Source organism: Coturnix japonica, chromosome 9, assembly GCF_054131305.1.
Source record: "Coturnix japonica strain WE chromosome 9, WE-NBRP24, whole genome shotgun sequence".
Taxonomy (NCBI): Eukaryota; Metazoa; Chordata; class Aves; order Galliformes; family Phasianidae; genus Coturnix; species Coturnix japonica.
Genome location: NC_140671.1, coordinates 26,135,898 through 26,159,264, shown reverse-complemented (window position 1 = coordinate 26,159,264; position 23,367 = coordinate 26,135,898). Strand labels below are relative to the sequence as shown.

Here is a 23,367-nt window from a genome sequence, read left to right as displayed (position 1 = left end):
CCAGGAGGGGTCAGCTATTTGTATCCCACCGTTTAATCCACCAGCCCGCTGAATAGCCGGCTGTGACCCCTCCAGATTTGAGGAGGGGGTAAAAATCGCACTGCAAAGCCGTGTCCTGGCCTCAGAGCATCGGGGGAGACAGGATGAGATGCTTCGGATTCAGGATCCCATTTCCTGAGACAGCAGCACTTCCAGACTGACACCAGCCCGAGGGCAGGGCATTTTGTGCCCCACGGATGTGGGTCAGCACCGGCACAGGCTTTGTCTGCCTGCAACACAGCGGGTACACGATGCTCACACCAGGACCCAATGGCTTCCACTGCCCTGAGAGGAAATGCAGGAAAGCATCGGGGGTGAATAGAAAAGAGATCGCCAAACCCAGCACGAAGATGGGATTTTCACCTTGCTGGAAACACCAAAATCAGGATGAAAATAATAGATTAGAAAGAAGCATTTTCAAACTCTTGCCATGAAAAAAAAGCAGCGCTTTGGGTTTGGATGTTCCCCAGTTCCCATCGCAGGATTTCTTGTTCAGACCTTTGGATTATCAATGTGAACTTTCTGTATTTAATTTTATATCGTTTTGGGGTTTTTTTGTGTGGGTTTTTGTTTTTTTTTCACTGCATCGGGAGCAGCAACGCCTGCAAGGTCTGCCCAACGGGTCACCCCTTTTCAATAGACCAGGAGCAGGAAATACTTTGATGCAGGAAGAAAGCTTGTTTGTTCAATCTGTGCTAACAAAAAATGCTGCAGTTTGGGTTTTAAAAATAAAATAATCAACCTGAACCTTCCAGATCCTGCCTGGTATTGTGCAGGATAATATACAGTGCGAGAGCATAACCTGTGGTAGCACTGAGATGTCGTGAGATAATGTGAAATAATAGTAATAATAATAAAGAAACAAAACAAAACACTCTGAATAAAGTATTTCTGAGGCTAAAAATCTTGACATTCGAGGAGAGGGGAGAAAAAAAAAAGAGAGAGATCAACACAAAAAACATCAAAAGCCGAACAGCATTCTTGCTTGAAAATACAGGTGAGAAAATACAGACATGAAATGTTGGTGTTTCTCACTGCTGATGCTCGCGTGCAGTGGGACAGCAGGGCTAATTGGGCGTGCTGGCTTAGGCAACACAAATTAAAGCCAGGGCAGCGGTGCACATCCCTGTGTATGGCACACATAGTCAGCTCTGAATGGAAATAACCCATAGGAAATGTTGGAATATGAGCGTTGTGCCCACAGCTGGAGGGGACAGAGCTACCGCAGGGCTATGGGGTGGATGGGCTCGTTGTAATTCAGGGCAGGAGAGCAAGGAGGAGGTAGGAAGGCTCTGGGGAAGGGGGGTGAGAAAGGTCAGAGAGGCGAAGAACTCCATGGAAACATCCGATGTGTGTGAAGGGAAGGAGTGTGAGCGCGGCAAGGATGGGGAAAGGGCAGCTCTTGGGTCCCCACAGCATCAGGAAGGGCTCTGGGAGCACTTGTGTCCACTCCTGGGGGAGACATTCCCACCCTTGACCCTTTGGGGTGGTGCCCACATCAGCCCTGACTTGCCCTTCACTCCTCTCACAGGTGCTGGGTATAAGTGAATCCACATTTTCACCTATATTGGGGGGGATGAGCTCATACCAAGCAAACCCCAAAATATACCCCAGCTCCATCCCAGGGCAGTTCAGCGCTTTCACTCCGTGTCTGCACACTGCATTCCTGCTCACCTACCTGCTGCCCGTCCAGGATTTTGCATTGCCAACATCTCCTACCCCAAACAGGGTCCTTTTGAGCATCCCATGCTGCTTGCAGTGACCGATGCTGCGCACAACCTGCTCACTTCTTTCAGTGCTGCACCCACCTCCCCATGAAATCTGGGCTTCAAAAGCCAGACAAACTAAAAATGAAGGCACAGAATACGGGGAAGTCTTTGGGTTTTCAGCCCTGGGGGAGGTCTGTGTTGTACCCCCTGCACTGGACAAAACCAACTTGGAATTCAGATCAGGTTTCTCAGGGTTTTGTCCATTCGAGCACTGAAAGTCTCTGTGATGGAGGATTTTGGCCATAGCCCCTCCAGGATATCGCTTGAGCAATTTTAAATTTAAAAAAATAAATTAAAATAAATTGAAATAAAATAAAATAAAATAATAATAATAATAATTAAAATAAAAGGTAAAATAAGAAATAAACGGGAATGCATTCACTCAGCGGATGTGGCCCCATGCACTCAACCCAACAGCAAAACAAACCCGATAGCAGCAGGCACCCCGCTCATCCCACTGCCTCCTACACCCCACCAGTCCCGGCGGCAAAAATTGGAGGTTTATCCCTAGAATATTCATTAAGAAAATGTGTTATTTTTGCTGGCGTGTTTAGATGTCTGCATCACTTGGACAGGTCAGGATGAGAGCAGTTGAGGTTGTTGGATGCATTTCCTAATTTCTTTGAGGATGTCTCTCATTTTCATACCCATCGTCTAAATCACGTTTAGCTCTTTGTGAACTGGTGAGTTCATTTCAACAAGCTAATTCCTTTAACGACAATTACTTCGTTTACTTAAAAATTGCTTTCTAAAACTGAACATTTTCATAGACAAAAAAAAAAAACACTGGAGAGGACAGGGCGAAATTCCTCTTCCCGCGAGGCAGGATTTTAAAAGCCTAAAAACCTCACAGCGAAATTTCCTAACAGAATTTCCCCCTCATAAGACTTGTAAGGCTTCTCCTCTTCATCAGACTTCATCATCTGGATGAATTAATCACCAAGCTTGAAGCTGGTGGTTGCCTACAGCTGCAATGCTCAATCCCAATGAGTTGTGTGCGCTTTGTGCGCGCCGTTAAGACACCCAATATTCTCAATGTGGAAAAGTGGGGATAGAGCAGAGGGTGCAGGCATAACAGGTTGGAGGAAAAGCCTTCGAGAGAGGGATTTATGGAGATCCTGGGCTGGTTGTAATGAGGGGTGCAAGGCACCGCAGCCATTGGTTGCTTTTGGATCGCGCGAGTAAAGCCTAACAAGAACCAGTGGCTGGAAGGTGAAACCAGACAGATATGTATATGGGAAAAAAAAAAAAAAAACCAACCAAAAGATACAATTATTTTTTACCATTGGGATGAATTATGAAAGGAAGTGATGGTTCCGCTTTCTGGCTTCAGATAAATGTCACTGTGCCTTCCTGGGCAAACACAATCTATTGGGGTTTATCGGCATGGGCTGTAAAGAACAATGTCCTGTAGGTCGTTATTTACGGCCTTGGGTACCATACCCCTACCTGAGCACGAGGTGAGAATTTTGGTCTATATTTTTTTTTGCAAGAAATACACCTGCATGATACCATTGCTCACCCCCAGGGCCGAATGGGTTAATTGCTTCTTTGGGGCAGAGGAGCAATTTTGAGTGTTGGTCATGCTACCAACCCACATTAGGAAAACCAACTATCTAAAAACAGTCAGGGCAAGAATAGAGTTATCATATGAATGGAGTCACTGGGAGATAAAGGAACACCAACGGCTGCGGGGAAGCACAGGACCTGACCAAAACAAAAAGCAGAGGTATTGGGAAAGCAGCACAAATCCTGCATGCTGGGTGCTCCCCTCCTGCCTGAGCAAGCTACAGGCAATTCGTTTCATTTTGTTTCATTTCTTTTTAGGAAATCTTTTTCTTTCTCTCTCCTGTAATTTTTTAGCAACCCCTCCCAAAATGTATATATACAAATAAATAGGGATTTCCTTCCCTGCTTCCTGTAAGGATGGGCTGCGTTTGCCGCCGTACTTCGATTTGGATTCATCAGATCCATTTCTGCCCCCCACCAAAACAGGCTCCCGTTTGTTTTCGCCGTACATAAATCCCTTCAGGACCTCAGGAAAATGAAGATTTGAGGATGTGGGTTTAAAAACGAAACAAAACAAAACACCAAAAAAAAAATACAGAGAGGAAATGCATTTTGTGCACTGCAAATTTCCCTGCAAATTTGGGCATTTGATTTTTCCAGAAGTTTGGTGAACTACGAGCACATGAAATAAATGCTGGGATTGGAGCTCGCCCTGGGCTCGCTGACGGTCGCGCCAGTATTTGCTTTCTAGCAGCATTCTGAGCGCAAACAAACAAACAAAAAGCCACTAAGCCTTGGAAAAAAAAAAACCGATTTATTTCTATTTTTTAAAGGCAACCCGAAGCCGCTCCCCACCTCAAAGCAAAGCCCCTCCGTCCCCACCACCACCACCCAAAGTCGGTGTACACCAAAACTCCCTCATTTCCAATAGGAAAAAGGAACAGAGCGTCCCCAAAGTCTTTTCACCACTGCAAAAGGATTTCCTCTGCCTTTCAGCGCTCTGCTTGCCCGCAGCCCCGACTTCGGCGTTGCCACAGAAGGGATAGCAAAAGAGCTCTGAATAAAGGCACAGATGAGTTTTACCTCTTTTTTCCCTTTATTTTTTTCTGTTTGAGCAGAGGGGCAATTAATGAGATTACAATCGGGAGATTAGCAGAGGAGATTGGCACAAACCCTCCTCGGCGCCGTGCGGCGGCCCCGATTGTGGCAGTGAAGGGAAACGTTGGGTTTTCCCATCCTCCTCCTCCTCCTCCATCACCACCAGCGAGGATCTCCAACCACCCGTGGCCGCGCTCCCTCTCCCCTCTATTTGCACAGATCCCGAACTTCACCTCATTTATTTATTTTTTGCCAATTCTTCTTTTTTTTTCTACCCCCTGCCACACGTTTTCCCTCCTCCCACACGTTCAGCCATTTCGGAGGCGATACTGCTCCATCCTCCACCTCCCACCATTCCCCACATGCCCTAAAACCTGGGGGTCCCCCACCCATCTCAGCCCCACAGTGATCAGCAGCAGACCCCAGCCCCGCAGCAGGATCCAAGTGCCATTTTCCAGCAGAAAACACAATTTGGTCAGGCGCTCACCAAGCTCAAAATTGTGGCAATTTCTGCTCTTCCCATTCAGTTTCAACACAGCGAAGACAATTCGTTTTCTGTTATTTAACTTCCACACATGATGTCATAAAATACCACCACAAATGTTTTCACCTCTGCGACTCAGTGCATATACTCTCCATATTTCACCCCACCATTATTTCCATGTTATTACATGCGTTATTATAACTTTCTTTTTTAGATGCAAAGCAATGAAACAATTTCAAACCAAATCTTTTTTAGTTTTCCCCAATGTTTCCCACTGAGACCATTCACGACCCTTCAGATTTTCTCTTCTCCAGGTAATATCTGAGTTTTGGCTCGCAATCTATTTTGCAATGGCCAGCACAGCGAGCTGTAGGGATTTCCCATAGACCCCACTTACTGCCCGCTCCCTTTCCCATGGCACTGACTGCAAAAAGAAAACAACATACGAGTAAATGGAATTTAAAAAAATTAATACCTTGAAGCATTCTGGAAAGAAAACAAAGCAAAACAAAACAAAACCAGCAGCTTTGTGGGGAAGAGAAAGATTTGTGAGCTCTTAGGGTTGAGGTTATGGTTATGGTTATCGTCATGGTTAAGGTTAAGGCTAGGGTTAGCGTTAGGGTTATGGCTAGGGTTACTGCTAGGGCTGGGGTTAGGTTAAAGTTATGGTTTAAGGTTAGGTCTAAGGTTCAGGTTAGGGTTGGGGTTGGAGTTTGAGTTAGGTTTGGGGTCAGGGTTGGAGCTGAGTGACCACATGAGATCATGGCCATGGTGAGCATCTTGGTTTGCCCTGGCTGTGGGCATGTGCTGTAGGGTTCTGATATTTTATATCCTGATTTTTAGGCAGTTCTGTGTAGAACCAGGATTTGACTACATGATCCTTACGGATCCCTTCCAACTTGTGATTCTACGATCCTTTAAAGCCCAGCACAGGCAGGAGGCTGCAAGGCCATGCCAGCCCTATGCCAGCACAGTGTTGGCCTCAACCTGCAGCCCTACAGCAGCCCCGTTACAGGCACTGTTGTCCTTCTGACCCAGTGCCCTGCACTGCTGTGTGTCACACTGCCAGCACTGTGAAAGCTTCTCTGCCCCTTTGGTTGGGCCCAGCTGACACAGAATCTTCCTGTACCGCCACAGAGCCATGCCCAGGGCTGTGGAAATGTGGACATCTTTGGGCATATGGTCCATCTGCAGGACCCCACATGTCCTCCTAAAGCCAACCCACTGCCTTGCCCAGCCCCAGACACCATCTGCCACAACCCCCCGGAGCCCTGCATATCCCTCACCCCACACATTAGCTTTCCTTTCCAAATATCGTGGGGAAAACCCCAGTCTTTCTCATCTGGGTGCACACTTCAGGACCCAGGTATACCCACAGACCCTGTGAAACCCACCCCAGCACATATATCATTACAGAAGGCCACAACCCTGCTCACAGCACAGCCAGGGCCCATTTTGCCATCCCACACATCTGCCTTTGCTTTGGGGCAGGTGTGGGGACAGCAGTAAGAGTAGGGGCAGCCAAAGGTCAGTGTCTAGCTCCCCTCTCATGCTCTGCCTATGGCCAGGGTGAGACGAGGTCGGGCTGGCTGCTTTGCTTGGAGCTCCCTGTGCCGATGCTGGGAGGCTGGGGGAACACAGGACCCCAAGCAGGGGGCAGCAGCATGAAGCAGGGACTCAGGGGTCTGGGGTCCATTCTTCATCCCATAAAACCCATCTCCAGCAGTGAGAGCCTGAGGCAAGGGCAGGAATGAAAGCCAGTGGGAAATGAGCAGAAGTGCCAGAAAGCAGGGGTAGGAGTAACAGAGAGCTAAAAATGGGTAATACAGGTAAGGAAGAGATGACGGATGGGAGGGGAGGTAGGGCTGCGTGTTGGAAGATGGCAGCAGGAAGCCAGCCCTGCCGGGCACTGCAAAGGGCATGAAGCAGCCTGCGGGCCTCAGCGTGGCAGGAGGACATCTGAGCTGCAGCGAGGAGAAGGGAGGGATGCCACCACCATCACGGCAGGGACACCGGCACCAGGGCTCAATGCGGCTGTCGGGTGTAGCAGAAGGGAGGAAGGATGCTGCTGCCAGTGCCAAGGACACGCTTGGGAGTGGGAACGGCAGGTCTCTGGGTGATGAAGATCAGCAGCCCTGGGAAGCAGTCACACCACTGCCAGCACGGAAGGAGATGAGCGAGCAGATGACAGGCAGCGGGAGCAGCGCTGCCATACTGAGGGGGCCTGAGCCGGTGGTTGTACGACCAGCATGGGCTGGGGCTGAGCACAGCCAGGAGCCAAGCGCAGGCCTGTCAACACCGACACTGAGCACCCAGCAGAGGGTCCCTGCCCCAATCCCTGCTTCCCACTCCAGAAGTTCACAGCCCTTTCCATCAGCACAAGTTTCCCACCTGAGCCCTTCCAGCCCCCACCACCTGCATCCACACTGCACAGCCCTCCCTCACCCACCCACGGCCCCTCTGCCCCACCAGCACACCTTGTGCTGACAGCCACAACTCAGTTGTTCTGCACGGCCACAGTCCCCCACGCAGCCAGCCCTGCACGCTGCAGCACAGCCCTCGCAGGGAAAGGCCGGGCAGAGCTCCCAAATGTTGCTGCAGAATCGAGTCCTGCCCAGCTCTGAAGTTTAGCCACTGTGCAGAAGCTCCTGGAGCAGCAAACTCAAGCAGTCAGGAACCCAGAGCTCTGCTCCCCTGAGAGCAGGGAGAGGCTAAGACCAGCAGAGATTCACCTGACAACAAACCCCTACTGATGCATCCAAACCCACAGCCACGTATACCCCCAAATGCTGCCCCACGGCCACCCCACGTCCTACCTTCACTGGTGGTGGCGGACAGGCAGGCAGCCAAAGCGATGACGATGGAGAGTGAGGACGTCAGGTCCCCCTGTGCCCATGCCATGGTCCGGCGGGGCCGCCAGCTGCGGGATGGGGATGCCGCGGTGGTCTCGGCACCTTTGCGAGCGAACGCCGGGAGCTACGGCACACGCCGGCTCAGTCAAAGGCACTTTGCGCACATTGCTCGCATCCACACAGCCGAGCGGCTCGGCGGGGAGGGCGCAGCCTGCCTGTCACCGCTCACAAGCCAATGGGGTGGGTGGGCTCTGCAGCGAGCCCCCCTTCCTGCTCCGCACGCACACGCTGGACCCAGCCGGAGCATCCCGACAACGGGCTCCCGCACCCCCCGGTCATCTTCCCCGTCTCTTGGTGCTGTGCTCCCCGTCATCCCACTTTGAGGATGCTGTGAAAGCCGAACCTCCAGCCCGGTGCCGTGGTCGTGCTGCCTTGGCCCGGCCCGGCCCGTGGGATGGAGGAGCTGTCGGTGGGTACAGAGTTGTTCTGAGGTTTCCTTTCTGGCTGGTAAAACAGGGGGCACACACTTGGTCAGGGTCAGGCACAAGGAGAGGTGGGGTTACCCTTCAGTTCTGGTGCACCAGGAGGATGAGGACCCCCTGCATGTGTTCCCCTCATACATCCAGGGCTGGGGGGTCAGCCAAGCCCCTGCTTCAGTGCCACATCATATCGGATACAGACCCCAGCAGTTCTCCCACCCAGGTGGGCAAAGGGGCCCTACATGAGGTCACACAGAATCACAGAATGACCCGGGTTGGAAGGGACCTCAAGGATCGTGTAGTTCCAACCCCCCTGCCTGGCAGGGCCACCAAACATACACCTTTACTAGATCAGGTTGGCTACCTGGGCATGAAGCATCTCCCTGCTGCCCACTGGGCACCCCTCCTGCTTGGAGCTGCTGGTATTGGTAAGCCGGGTGAGTGCCTTGCTCAGCATCCAACACTCAGCATCTGCCAGATCCCCTCCAGCTGCCACCACTGCTTTTCCATCTGAGTGCTGAGCCATGGCTGATACCCGGCTGTAATCACAGCAGTGCTGGCTCCCACCTGTGCCATCGGAGGTGTCCTTATCCACTTGCTCATGGCACAGCCTTGGCCAAACTCATCCCATCAGGAGCACCCCATGGTGCTGCCAGCAGCCCCCTACCCCTGCAGCCTGAGGAGCTGCATCCCAGCCCATCTCACAGCCCATAGTCAACAATTCCCCCCATTCACAGCTGAGGATTGTGCCTGCCCCTGCAGCACTCATCACCAGGATCTGGGAACAGCCCTGCACATCGGGTCCCTTCGGCTCAGTTTCCCCTCTGGCAGCCTGGGAAAGCCATCCTCCTGCAGACAGCACTGGAGAGGTTCTGTCATCAGTGGTATCACGGGGTCAGATCACTAAGCAGCTCAGGACACGGACTCTCCTATCTCCCAATATCCCCCCCCCAGCCCCAGGTGTCCCAGCAAGTGTGGGTCCCTGTGGCCTTTGGCCTCACTGTTATGCAAACTGTCATGTTACAGAGCATAAAGGGGCTTTTCAGAAGCCAGCATGCTACAAGCCCAGAACTGGGGATCAGGAGACATCTCCAAAGCATCACTGGAATGGAGGAGTTGTGCATGTGTGCAGCTGTGGGTGCTGAGTCCCCGTAGAGGACCAGACTGTGCTCAGTGTGTCCAGAGTACCATAGCACATGCGTTGTGTGAGTGGGAGGGTTTGCATGCTGAGCCTGAAGGGGGCATGGAGAAAGGGTTCTAATTTCATCTGACCCCTTGCTTTGACTCTGCATGGCCCCACAGCTCCTCATGGACCAACAGCTCCTCAAAGCCTAGAGCTCCTCACAGTCCTATAGCTCCTTCATGACCCTACAGCTCCTTCATGACCCTACAACTCCTCATGGTCTACAGCTCCTCGTGGTCCTAAAGTATTTCATGGCCCTACAGTTCCTCATGATCCCAAGTCTCCTCATGGCCCCATAGCTCCTCATGGCCCACAGCTCTGATGGCCAATAGCTCCTTATGACCCTACAGCTCTTTCATGGCCCCACAGCTCCCCATGGCCCCAAAGTTCCATCATGGCAGCCTTTCCCTCGATGTCTTCTGTGGATGCTACTGGCAAGGGCCAGCCCTCAGCATCAGCAGTGACACAGTGTGACTGTGGGAGGTCCTTGACCAGCTGAGCAATCAGCCCCCAATTAATTAAGGTCAGGGCTGTGCAGGCCTGGCATCCCTTCCTTCCTTGTCATGCTGTGTATTAATATCCTTTAAATTAAAAAAAGAAATAATAATAACCTTATCATAATTTTTCCTCATTGAAGGAGATGGCTTGGAATTGGAATTGAGACAAACACGAGCCAGGAGCACCGGCTGCAGAAGGGGAGAGTTTAAGAAAGGCCTTTTGGTAATACCCATCGTTCCCTTATCAGCGAGGATATTAAACGTATTGAAATGCTAAGCAGCTCTTTAATGGCTGTCTCTGATTTTCATTAAACAAGCAAGCGATGAGCAGGAGGGAAGGGGATGCAGCACTCTTCTCTCTCTAAGAAACTCTGATTGCTGGATATTAATGGCATTACTGTTCTTTTATCCGTGGGCGCAGGGCTGGGTTTGCCTTCTTGCCTCTTTTCCATCTTGTTGAAGTGGAACAAAGTCCCCTCTCCCTAAGGTGGGTGCACAGTTGCTGCAGAGCAGGTAGGGACAGGGGCTGTTTATTGATGCAAAGCAATGGGTATCTTGTTGGTGAAGCAGCTCCAAGCCTTGCCATGTCAGTGCTGCCCAAATAGGACGTACCTGCTGGTGCCTCGATGGAGCTCACAGCTCTGACAGCCAACACAGAGCAGCCCGCTCTGGATTTCTCTGCAGACAACCCAAACAATTCAAACTTCAGTTTTGCTGGCTGAAAAAAGCAGAGATGCAATAATAGTTAAGCCTAAGCTCTTCAAAGGCACGCCAGGAAACAAAGCCCATTAAGCAGGCTCTAAAATGGGAGGAGAGACACGAGTACACCTCGTTGCTCTTGTTACCTCTCCTTTGCTTTGCAGTTTCTAGCCTGTGGCTCCATTCTGCGCCGGGCACCGAGGTCAAAGGCTTTGCTGTTATAATCGTGTGCCTCCAGGAGCTGGGGCTTGAAAGCAGCCAAAAATATCCTAACGTTGCCCATGGCACTGAGAGTCAGCAGCCAAAGAGGAAGGACAGGCCAATATGGGACCAGAGGCTGAAGTCTCACCTCTCCATCCAGCCCGCATCATTTTGCACAGCAGAGTGCACTGATAGCTGCCGAAACTGCCGGCTTTATTACAGGCACTTTGTTTCTGTTGGAAGTGGAAATCTCAAAGAGGCTTAATTATAGAGCCGGGCAGACACGGGCGTAATCCTTTTGAAAGCCTACAATGAGACGCTCTCCAAAATTAATTTCCAAACTGCAAAATAACCAAACAAAGCTCCGTTTGAAACGGGCTGAGTGATGGGTGGAACAATAGGGAGAAACATGGCAACACCCACAGCCACTTCAGAGCACAGCCAGGGCTGCTCCTTTGCAGGGAGGGGGCACTGGGTAGGGTTGGAGCTGGCAATACAACTGCCCGCTGCTCCAGGTGCCCTGTTTGGCTCACACCCTGTTTGGAATGCTGTGATTTCAGGGAGGTCAGCTCTGCCTTCATTCCTTTTATTGCCTTTGGTATCAGGCCACCAATGTGCAAAAGGGAGGCTGGCAATGGTGAAGGATGTCACCAAGCCAAGGTCTTGATACTTAGGGACACGGTTTAGCGGGCTGCAGGTGGATGGATGGATGGGATGATCACAGAGGTCTTTTCCAACCTGAATTATTCCATGATTCCATAGTGCTGTGATCTTCTCCTCCAGCCAACACACAGTTTGGAGCCTGCCTCCTGCCCAGGAGCTGTATTCCTTCATGTGGGATGTTGGATGCAAGACTATTTAGGAGGAACTCTCTCTGCTCTGGCTATAATGCGAAGTCATCAATAACCTGCTTACCTCGGGTAACCTTGTAGAACTGCAGCCTAATTTCTTCAGACATGCACCCTTCCACCTTATTTCACTGAGATTTAACTCCCTGTGGGATGTGAGGGGTCAGTGAGAAGCCCTTGGTTAGTTCAAGGGTCAACAGAAGATGAACAAACAAATTGGAATGCTGTAAAGAGCTCATATTTAATTAATACTGTTTCAGGAACTAATTAACAGATTCACTTGGAAATCGTCAGGAAAATAATCTATGTTTCAAGGGTAGGTGGCAAAGGGTCAGGGAGAACATGCTCTATATTTCACATGGAGAAAAGGGCTCAAAGCCAGCGATCTGCTGCAGCTAAAAGCTGGACTTAACCCCTGAAATGGGGCAGCATTCTAGAAAGGACGACGTGTGACCTCAGTGCGGTCTTTGTCCTTTGAAGGAGACAAGGTTGGACCCTACAGTGTTACTGGGCATCTCTGTGCCCACCTGAGCTTAGTTGTGCTGACCAGCTTCATATGTGGCATTAAGAGCCAGTGAGTGGCCAGCCAAGCCTTGCTCTGCCTTCAAGGCAGGACGCTGTCTCCTGTATGGGCATCTCAGCCCACCTAGGCACCAGCCCTTGGACCACTTGTTTTCCCAGCCATCTCCATGATCAATCTACTCATCCATCTTTGTAACAGGGTGATCCAGGTCTCAGCGTGCCCTAAGAGAGGATTTAAGGCATTAAATTTGACACTGAGGATTTCTCATCCCAATTCAATCACTGACATCTTTGTGAGCAGAGCAGCAGACTCCATGCCCATGGTTTCCTTCACCTGCCAATCCAGGAGGGCATTCCCTAACACCTTTTGTTCCTCTGGTCCCCTGGTTACAGCATTTGTGCCTTGGGACACAGGTGATGCTGCTGGCAGAAACAGGAACCTCTCCGGTCAATGGCACTCTTGGGTCCTTATAGAATCACAGAATCACTATAGTTGGAAGAGAGCTCTAAGATCATCCAGTCCAACCTCAACCCACCCCCATCACACTCACTGACCACATCCCTCAGTGCCACATCTCCACGTTCCTTGAACACATCTGAGACGTTGACTCCATCACCCCCCTGTGCAGTCTGTGGACTCTTTTGGAGAATAAATCGTTCCTCATATCCAACCTAAACCTCCCTTGGTACAGCCTGAGGCCATTCCTTCTCATTCAACCTCTGTTGCCTGGGACAAAAAAACAACCCCCTCCCTGACCCCCACCATTGTCTGAAGAAGTGCCTGTTGATGAGATAATTTCTGGCTTGCTTTGAAATATACACCTTTAAAGCAAAGCAAGTTACCTTTGCCTTCAGATTTAAGCACTTGCCTTCCACAGCAGCACTATCCTGCGCTCCTTTGAAGAAACCACCTGAGCTATTAACACGATCACCTTCTCCGTTATCCACCCTGTGCATCCGCTGGTGCTTGTGTGCTCCTGCATTTCCTGCTTTCCTCCAGTATGCAGGGCACTGATATTCCACTGCTTATCACAGTGCATGCAGCTTCCAGGTGCTGTGTTGGCTTCATTCCTACTTTCAGATCTGCTCTCATCTCTGCCACGGGTCACTCAGGTGGTGTCAAGTGTTTTCAACCGTGTCCATGAAAGCGACGTTGCTACTCACCCTTCAAAGTTGTCACTCCAGACAGGGTGACTTCTGATGCCTTGCAAATTCTAATGGCTCTGCTTGGAGTCAGCTCTGCAACCAGCCCTCCCTGCCTCCATCTCTCCCTCCAGTCTCAGATCATTCATGAGATCTTCTGAGATTCCCCTTCCTTTCACTGCTCTCTATGTCTTTCATACCTTCCATTGTTATTTTTCCCCCAGCATCCCGATGTGAGTTGGATTTCTATGCTGTGAGTCAACTGAAAGCTACCAGAGGAATCAAAGCTTCAGAACCAGACAGTGACAAAAACAAGAGTGATTCCTTGGCACCCTCCTTTGTATTGCAACCTGTTGCTCACCCAATCAAGCTGCAGGCATCTCTGTCCATTGTAGGGGGGTAGGATCCTTATTCTGACTGCAAGGGGAACGAGCTCAGAGGATGGTGGTGATCACACTTGAGATTTGCACCCCAACCATAGAGAGAGTGGAGATTGTGACCCCCCAGCTTTCCCCAAGCCCCATTTCATCTCTGCAGAGTATCTGGCACCTTGCATAGGGAAGGTGGGCTGCAAGCTGGCATTGGTGTCAAGGTGCTGCTGAGGATGTGAGCTGACATGGTGAGGTGCTGGGAGGGGAGGTGTAAGGCTCTGACCAGAGAAGCAGAAATTATGTCTCCCTGCCCACTTGCAGTGCTGTCTTTGGCAGCAGAGATGCCTGTGACACGTCTGAGCCTGGGGAATTCCAGATCATTTTTCTCCTTTGCTCACAACAAAATGTAGCTGCTCCAGAGACTGTTAAATGAAGTGGCTGAAGGTCTGGGTGCATCAGAAATGAAGGAACAGAGCAGAGAACAGGACAGCTTTGGCACAGTGGATGGGAGAGCTGCATCCTCTTCTCTCCTTCGTTTACACATTTACACCAGTCCTGCCTTCCCTTAAGGAAGAAAAGCAAATGCATGTCTTGGCCAGGCCACCATCTCTTCCATGTCCTGAAGAAAGTAATGCCTTTACCCTGTCCATATGGGGTCAGAAAATACTTTTCTCAAAGACTTTGCAACTACATTATGTGCAGCAGAAGAGAGGAGCTGAGGACAGCCCACATCCAGGGGTGACAGATGTCCTAAAGCCCTAAAGCTCCAGCAGAGCTGATTTCAGCTCAGCAGTGGGTGCTGCTGTGCGTGGGGACAGCAAGAGAAAACAAACAGCTTAGACTGAAATCAGAACTGTGATTTGGGATCAGTATGAATATCCCTCAGGCTCTGGGATTATCTTCAGTCATCGCAGCCTGGCCCACTTTGGCCTAAATCCGACGTCCTTGCCTCAAAGGCAGTTCCCTGCTCTGGTGGGCAGGGGGAGCACGGATGAGTTGGGCAGGAAGGAGCCTCCACTCTTGGTTTTTCCATGGGCAGAGCACACAGCTCAGCAATGCAGCCCAGCAATACAGCGCTGATGCACTGAGGTCAGGTGTATTGCAGGAGAGGAGGAATCCACAGGCACAGTGCACATGTGCATGCCAAGCACTGAACCCATCTGCAGAGGGATCTGCTGTCAAGTTTTAAGCCAGGTTAGTAAAGACCTCGAAGATCATCCAGTCTGCCTACTGCCAACAGTGCCCACAATGCAGGAGATGCAGAGTGCAGCGTGCTGCAGTGGGGCAGGGGATGCAGGGACGGAGGACGTGGCACTGTGAACCTGCAGTGCTGCGTGAGGCCGCTGCAGTGCAGCCTGGCCCTGAGCAAACTGCACACAGCTGATGCGACTGCTGGCCCTCCCGCTGGGCACCAATCTTCATCTCTTTGAAATAGGCATTAAAATACATGAGCCACACTCTCTGGCCAGGGCTCCCAGCACTGGATAATTGCTTCTTAAGTGCTTTCTAAATGCAAACTGCATGTCATTCTTACCATCGCTGCCACCTCCCCTGCACTCAGCCTTTGATCTCCTTCATGTCATGACAATATTGCAATTACCCCGTCAGTGTCCGGATGTGGTGATGCTCTTGGTTGGAAGGCCATGAAGACCTGAGAGTCCTCCCTGATGTGTGATGGCCAAGGCCCAGCCTGGAGAGGGATCCAGGTGAGCATTCAGGAGCTGATGGAGAGGATTTGCTGCTGCAGATCTCAGCAAAATGACAGGGACAGACTCTTCATTGGGGTCTGTCGTGATGGGACAAGGGGAAATGGTTTCCAACTAAAAGAGGGGAGGTTTAGATTGGATGTAAGGAAGAAGTTTTGTGCTGTAAGGGTGGTGAGGCACTGGCACAGGTTGCCCAGAGAGGTGATGCTTCCCCATCCCTGCAGACACCCAAGGTCAGGTTGGAGGGACTCTGAGCACTGATGGAGCTGTGGGTGTCCCTGTTCACTGCAGGGAGGATGGACCAAATGGACTTTAGAGTCCCTCCCAACTCAAACCACTCTATGATTCCATGATCCTCTGTGTCTCTTCTTCCCCAGTCCAAAGATCTGCATGTCCATGAACCATGCTGCCCTGTGCTCAGCCCTGGGGTCTGTGACATGGGACCAGAAGCAGAGTCCCATGGGGCCATGTGCTGCTGCTGGGAATAGAGGTCCCACTGGAGCAAAGCATCAAGGGTCTGCCAAGGGGTTCCTGGGCTGGCAGCGCTCTCATAGAACTGCTCTCAAAGCCCAGACAAGTCGGGGAAGGCAGCCAATGCAGTCCCGGGAGAGCCCATCCCTGCTCAGGAGCAGCAGCATGTCGGAGCCTCTTTGTTGTCTGCTGACAGTGACAGGCCCTGTGGAGGAGCTGCTGCCAGCACAGAGCTGCTCAGGGGCGCCATGGGTAGTGTGCAGAGAATCAGACAGTTATAGGATGGTCTGAGTTGGAAAGGACCCTAAAGGCCATTTGGTCCAATCCCCCTGCAATGCAAAGGGACACCCACAGCTCCATCAGTGCTCAGAGCCCCTCCAGCCTGACGTTGGGTGTCTGCAGGGATGGGGATCCACCACCTTTCTGGGCAACCAGTGCTACTGCCTCACCACTCATTATAGAAAACTTTATATCCCATCCAAATGGTCTGTGCATAAAAAGAACAGATGCTTTGGAGAACTACTCACGGGGAAAAAGAGTTCAGAAAGGCTGATGGAGATACCAAGAAAGAGTTGGGGCAGGTGTGGTGTTCCTGGGAGCAAAGCCTGGTTGGTAGCTGCAGCAGCTGTGGCTTTGGTTTATCATAAGGCATTTGTTGGTTTGGGTTCTGCAACATGCCAGACTAAGACAATTTAAATCCAGGTTGCTGAGTCAAACCTTCCCCTGCTCCCAGCCCCACAGTGCTGCCTACAACCTGGAGGAAGGGGGAGAAGAACAAGATGACTGTGCATATGGGGATCCAGGTGAGCACTGATGGCCCATCTGGGAAAGGTAGCCCTGGAGATGTCAAGAGTGGGAGCCATGGTTTCATTCTGTCAGCACAATGGAGAAGGGCTCATCTGAGCATAATAGATTTGGTCAATGTGGAACCAACTGTGGGTAGGGAGATCCTAAAACCACTGGTGGAAGTATTTGGGTGCTATTTCTACTATCTGGATGGCTACAGCTGCTCCTGGATGGAAAGCAGTGCCCCAGTATGCACAGTGGCCATGAGTGATGGTTGATGGTAGGACTTACCTTTGTGGTCTTTTCCAACCTCAATGATTCTACGATCCTATGATTCACCTTCAACATCAAGCTCTGCAACAGCCTTCCCAAACTCAGTTTGTTCCCATTAACAGGCAGCGTATTTATCTCTGCAAAAGGAATATAAGACCCGTGCACTTTTTCACCTGCGCCCTCCCTCATGCAGTGCTGAGCAGGAGGGCAGACCCCAGCAGTGCTGCCAGGCTTCACTCCAGGAACTCAGCCTAAGGAGACGTGTGGCTCCAGGAGCAAAGCCATCCATCACAGCAGACCCACAGCAGAGAGCATGTCAGGCCCCAGCAGAGAGGTGAGCGCATGGCTCCCTCTGCCCAGCACCAACCATCAATCCTCCCATAGAGCATCACTTCTTTCCTGGGTACCATTAAAGTGATCTTCATTTTCTAGTTGAGCATTAGCATTTATGGTGCAATCACTCCATTTCTGCCAAGGATTTGTCCCTGTGAGGCACAGGTTCATCACCCGCACACAGAGGCTGGTGCCAGAGCCTTTACTCCTTCATTTTGAGCTCACCCATGGGATCTTCTCTCAGTAGAAGCAAGCAGGTCTAATCAGAGCAGCTTCACCTCCCAAGGTGTGGTGCCCATTGGCCACTGTGTCTTCTGGATCCATATGTGGCACACACATTCCCATTCCTTCCTTCCACTCCACATCACAACCTCATGTGATGCAAGGGATGCAGTGCCTAAACCTCTCTGTTTGCTGCCCAGGTTCTGCTTCAGGGTCCCAACCCCATTCAAACATTTGAGTGTTGGACCCAACCAAGGCTGGCAGATGCAGCCCAGCACCAGGAGCCAGCCAAGACCATGGGGCAAAGCACTGTGCTCAGCCCCTTGGGGAAGGCAGGATGGCATCATGCAATGGGGAAGGGAAAGGAAAGGGAAGGAAGAAGGGAGATGGATGAGAAGAAGACAGCACTCACCCTCAGGGCTAACATTCCTGGGCAGATGCCTGGGTTGGGCTGAACTTGAGCAGGACATCAACCCAGTTTTGTCCATGCTGGGAAATATTCGCTAACAGGAGATGCTCATTCACCTCCATTGGTTGGTGCCCTATCCCTGCAGGCAGCCAAAGTCAGACTGGATGGGGGTCTGAGCACTGATGGAGCTGTGGGTGTCCTTATTCATTGCAGGGCATTGGACCAGATGGCCTTTAGGGCCCGTTCCAACTCAAAAACCATCTCAGCACTCTATGATGTTTCTATGATTTTCTGCTACAACCCTTCCCAGGGCCACTGGCCACTACCCCATTGCAGCCAGACACTTGGCCAAGGTAAGAGAGACCCCCGACACCATCATCAAACCAGCTCCACTAATGAGGCAGCTCCTCGTTAACATGGTCTTTGGAGGTTGGCTCGGAGGGCATGGGGACACGGGGACAGCTCTGCCTTCCCCCCGAGCATCAACCCAGCCCCATTAATGGGGAGCTTTGAAATGACCCTTTCATTGATCCTAATGCAATCAGAGCGCCGTCTTTGTGCGGGAGCAAACTGCCTCTGCTCCCCGGAAAGGCGGCATTGTGCCGTCTCTCGCACTCCCGTATGCTAATACACCCCAACTCCCTGCAATTTCATTTTCAACAGGGACTAATTTAAAAGAAATGACCGGCCTGCCAGTGGACTTCAAAGATATCTTTTGATGAGTTTTAGCAGCTTCAGCGAAACTCTAATTTGAATTTCAGTGGCCGCCGTGTGATTTTCTCGGTGACAGTTAAGAGAGATGACAGCAGCAGCTCCATCTGTCATTGGAGCCTCTCCTTCGTCCCTCTTTACGGCGATTTGTTACAGAGGGGGGGAAGGAGAGAGGGGAAAAGTTGAAAGAGAGGGCGCAGGAAGGGAAGGGCTGTGGGGTGGGCAGGGGGAAAACAGCCCACTTGGGGCTCATGCATTGAAATCTGTGTATGAGAAGCTCCGTGCTGACCCCACACACCTACACATGAGGCTTCAGATCTCTTTTTGGTGGCTCAGTGCATTTTGGAAAGGCAATGAAGTATCAGTGCCAGTCAGATCGGGGTCGCGGCCAGGAATAGGGCAGCACGTCACCTCAGAGCCTACAGTCATAGGTCTGAGTTCCAGCGCTGGTGAAGGACAGAGGTCAGGGCACCAGTGGAAGCCAGAGTAGGGCCAAGTATGAGATATCTTCACTGGCCCAAGGGCTTGTCCCCTTCTTGCAGGTGACAGGAGCTGCTTGGGGCACCAGAGCGGCTGTCAATCCCACCCTAAGCTCCAGGAGAGCTGATTGGGATGGTCTTTGACACCCATTCCAACCCAACCACCCTATGGTCCCATAGATGCCCTGCATGCATTACATCCTCAAAGAAGATTGCAAAAGGCAATGCAAGGCACGGCATGATTTAAACCTGCAAAAAAAGCAAGACAAGCAGATCCCACCCTTTGCAGGGACTCAAGGCAGGCGGCAGGCTGTGGGTCCCTGCTGTTCCCTTTGTCTCCTGCAGCAAAGAGAAGGGTCGGTTGTCCCTAAGCCCATCTGACAGCGTCACCGGAGCGCTCCCGGAGCCACTCGTCACTCTGAGCCCCGCCATGAAATCGCTCCGACGTTAGGCACTTCCTAATAAAGCTGTCACAGACACCCCATTATCTCCTGGCCCAGCCCCCTGCCCTCTGTTTAACCAGATAATCCGCTTTTTAAAGATACACTTTCCTCCGGTGCCTCAGCCCTACTCACAATGCGGGTGTCTGCAGTCCTCATCCACCCCTTTTGTCCCCAGCCCTGGGAAATTCCCCTTTCCCCACGGCTGTGCTCTTTCCACCAGATGGGCCATGGGCTGTGTGTTTGGGGTGGAAGGGACCTTAAAAACCATCCAGCTTCAACCCCCCTGCTGTGAGCTGGATGCCCTATAGGGACTATAGGTCTCTATGAGGTGTTAGGGTGTCTACTGGGTCTCAGGGAGGTCCTTGAGGGGCTACAGGGCAGCCACAGGGGCCCTGGGGGGGGAAATATGGGGGCTATGGAGGACTTAGGGGGGGTGGGCTCTAGGTGGTCTGCTGCAGGGTTGTGGGATGGCTACAGAATGGCTATGGGGTACTGAGGGGGGATATGGGGATCCTATAGGGAGATGTGGAGTCCCGCACCCTATAATAGCCCCATAACTGCCTGTAGTCAGCAGTAGTTCCACCACCAGCTGCAGGTGGGGGGAGCATCAGCCCCTCCTAGATGCAGGTCTGCCCCATAGCCTCCCTATAGCACCCCTATATCCTCCGACAGGCATCCTATAACTGCCCCATAAGTCCTTATGACTGCCCCATAAGCCAGAAGCTCATGACCCAGATGCCTATGGGGTGACAGCAGCCACTATGGGAGTACATAGTGTCCCACAGCAGCCCCATAACCAAATCATGCTGGCCCCAAAAGTATTCTGCAACTGCTTCATAACTGCCCTTATAGCTCCCTGCCCCACAGCTCAGACCCCATGGTGCCCACCTCATGGCATCTATGGGGCAGCTATGGGGTGCTACAGGGCAGACCCATACCTAGGAGGAATTACCTTTACCCCAAACAAAACTGGTTATATGGCCACACTGGGGTCAAGATATGGGGTTAGGTTATGGATCACATGAGGGTCATACAGGGTCACAGAGTTATGAGGTTACATAAGATTATGGGTCGCATGGGTTTATGGGGTCAGATGGGGTTGTGGGTCACAGTTATAGGGACATATGTAACTACAGGATTACATGACATGGCCAGAGGTGACATGGGATCAGGGATCACAGAGTTATGGAGTCACATGGTGTCCAGGGGGCAGCAGTGGGGTTATGGATCACATGGGGTGGTACAGGGTTATGGGTCATATCAGACCATGTAACCTCAACCCATTCCACCACGTTGGCTGACTGTGCCATAGGAACACAGGACCATAAAGGCTACAGGAGGGTTGGGATGGGCTCAGACCAACAAGGGACAATATTTCGGGATCTGCATTTGGGATTTCAGCAGAATTCATCACTCTCAAAGTTGGTTCCAGCACCGTCGAATCAAAGCACGCCACTATTAATCATTAATGCACTCCCGCGTCGCGACGAGGCTGGAAAGTTTTAATTGCTGAATAATGAAGCTAATGCTCACAAATCTCAACTGCCTCTGTCTGTGGAAGAGGAAAGCTCAAGAATGGACAGAACCCATGGCTGAAGGGCTACCAGGAGGGACTGTTTGTTGCAAGAAATGTTTGCATGAGCAGCAAAGGATGGTCATCTCTGGAGCATGGGACCAAAGATTAGACCTGCACCAAAGAGAGACCCTGACAGCATCCCACGCTCAGAGGATGCAGAACCTCACAACCTACCCCGGCTGTGTGCTAAGACAGCAGTACTGTGTGTGCTTAACAGGCCCATGGAGATGTGGCAGACAGCAGAGGATTATCTGGGTTAGCTGGGGAGAGAAGAGCTGCAGAGGGATCTCACTGCTAACACAAACCCACCTCGCTGCAAGGGAAACGTCGTGTTGATAAATGGAAGCTCGCATGCGCCGTGGGGATCCCTCAACCTACTCCTGTGTATGGCCAAATCCTCTGTGATCTGTAAGCAGGTTGGAAAAAGCCATGTCACTGGACTGAATAACAGCAGTCAGGGGATGCTCAGAGAGCAAATGATGTCGGCTTCGACGTGCAGCAGGTGAATGCACCGAGGAAAGTGATGCTGTGGAGTGGTGGCATATGGCCACGGCTTCCGTGGGCAAAAAAAGATAGGCAGATTTGCATGTCAGGGAGAGGCATGGTCACGCCTGACAGCAGGTTGGGCACTGCAAGAGGGGCAGGGATTATCTCTGCAGGCAGCTGGAATCCCGCAGCACGGCTCTGCTCACCTGACTGCAGCCAGGAGGAGAGCGAGCTCCGTCTCTTGGAGGACGCCTCCATCTCTCACAACAAGCTGAGGGGTGATGCTCCCACCTACATGAAGAATAAGAAAAACACATTTATTGGCATCTACTTCATGCTCTCATAACGGAGATGTTCACCAGGACATCCCAGTTGCCCCCCTCTCATTTACAAGAGGCTCTGGGAAGCACACTGAACCCCAGAGCAGCTTTGTGACTAATACTGTGTGACCCACGGGTGCTCCCCAGCCCTTTTCTCCTTCAATACAGTGACCAATACAGCTCAGCTCGCTGGGTTTTCCTGAGCATAGTTAGAAAGCAGGACACATTTCCTGCTCAGAGGAATCACAAATGGAGCATGGGAGGCGAAGTGGAAGCTGTGTGCTACAGCCTGGCTGGAGATGCAAGAGAAGCAATTACTGCTGTAACGCGGGGCATGAGGAAGCACTGGGACTCTCAGCAATGAGGCAGCGGACTGCAGGCGGATTAGAGGCATTAAATGCTGCTGGAGAGTTGACCGAGCCCTCTCCATTAGCCAGACAGCCCCTTCATTACAAAAGGTTACAGAGCCCATCTCCCAGGGACGTGCCCCGCTCTCTGCAACGGATATTTGGTGCTCCTGCCATCACCATCCCTTGTTCCTGGGCAGGGCAGTGGTGTCGTGTCATAGATGGGCTGGGTGTTAAAAATAATTAATAAAGAAGCTAATGCACACAATGACGCCATGGGGCTGTGCCACAGTGCAGCACCCCATCTGCTTCCCAATGTTCTGCAGTGCTTTGGGGTGGGCACTGGGTTGGGACAGCAGAGTAGAAAGCAGGTGCCAGCCCAACCCTAAGTGCCACCAATTAATGCATGTGGATGAACAAACCCACCTCCTTTATTAATTGGTGTGGTTGAAGAACCATTGGACAGGGTGATCTCACACTCCAGCTCGACCTGCGTGCAGGGTACCAGCCTCACTGCTTCACCCCAGCAGCATCTGTGTTTTAGCCCCTCCAGCTCCAGGCTCTTTATGCAGTGAACGCAGGGCCTGGCAGGAGCTGATGGAGCACAGTGCAGCACGGCTGGCTCTCGGCAGAGCACACACCTGTCCGCTGGCACTACTCAAGACCTTGAGCACCATCTCCTGGTCATTCCTGATTTCAGTGGGAGTGACACTTCTTCCTTTCCACTATCACTGGGGACAAAGCACACTCCTTGCTGTTCGCTTCCAATCTTCGAGCTGGAAAGGGAATGACCAACTATCATGCTGTCACAAAAACCTCCTGGAAAACTCCAAGCTGTTCATCTCCTGGGCTGTGTGATGAAGCAGGCGCTGCTCACCGCAGGGCTGTGGCAGGGATCACCACTCCGTATGTAAATATTGCAGCAGCAGAGTTCAACCTTTTGGCATTAGGGAAAGGAAGATAAATGCTACCGGTCCTTTCCGAGCCGCAGGAACCCTGCATCTATCTAATTGCACTTCATAATGGATTCAGCAAACCATTAATTATCAGATTATATTTTAGGAAACTGCAGATTAAAAAAAAAAAAAAAAAAAAAAAGGAGACTTGATGA

At 51.5% G+C, this 23,367-nt stretch overlaps 1 protein-coding gene and 1 long non-coding RNA gene across 3 annotated transcripts in view; both read right to left on the bottom strand.

Moving 5' to 3' along the window:
* The window catches only part of EPHA8 (EPH receptor A8), a 37,935-nt gene extending 28,781 nt beyond the window's left edge, over window positions 1–9,154 (bottom strand). The window contains exon 1 of the mRNA XM_015882832.3: window positions 7,716–9,154. Coding sequence (XP_015738318.2) covers window positions 7,716–7,800 — 85 coding nt within the window. The 5' untranslated portion in view covers window positions 7,801–9,154. The remainder of the gene's footprint in view (window positions 1–7,715) is intronic.
* Window positions 9,155–9,224: 70 nt separating this feature from the next.
* On the bottom strand, window positions 9,225–23,367 carry LOC146759878 (uncharacterized). Of its 2 annotated transcripts, none has more exons than XR_014931794.1 (4): window positions 22,683–23,367; window positions 21,796–21,880; window positions 21,413–21,509; window positions 9,225–12,402 (listed from the first exon to the last, which is right to left on the bottom strand). It is a non-coding gene; the product is annotated as an uncharacterized LOC146759878 (long non-coding RNA). The 2 variants fall into 2 exon arrangements; XR_014931795.1 differs by having other exon boundaries at window positions 9,225–10,628.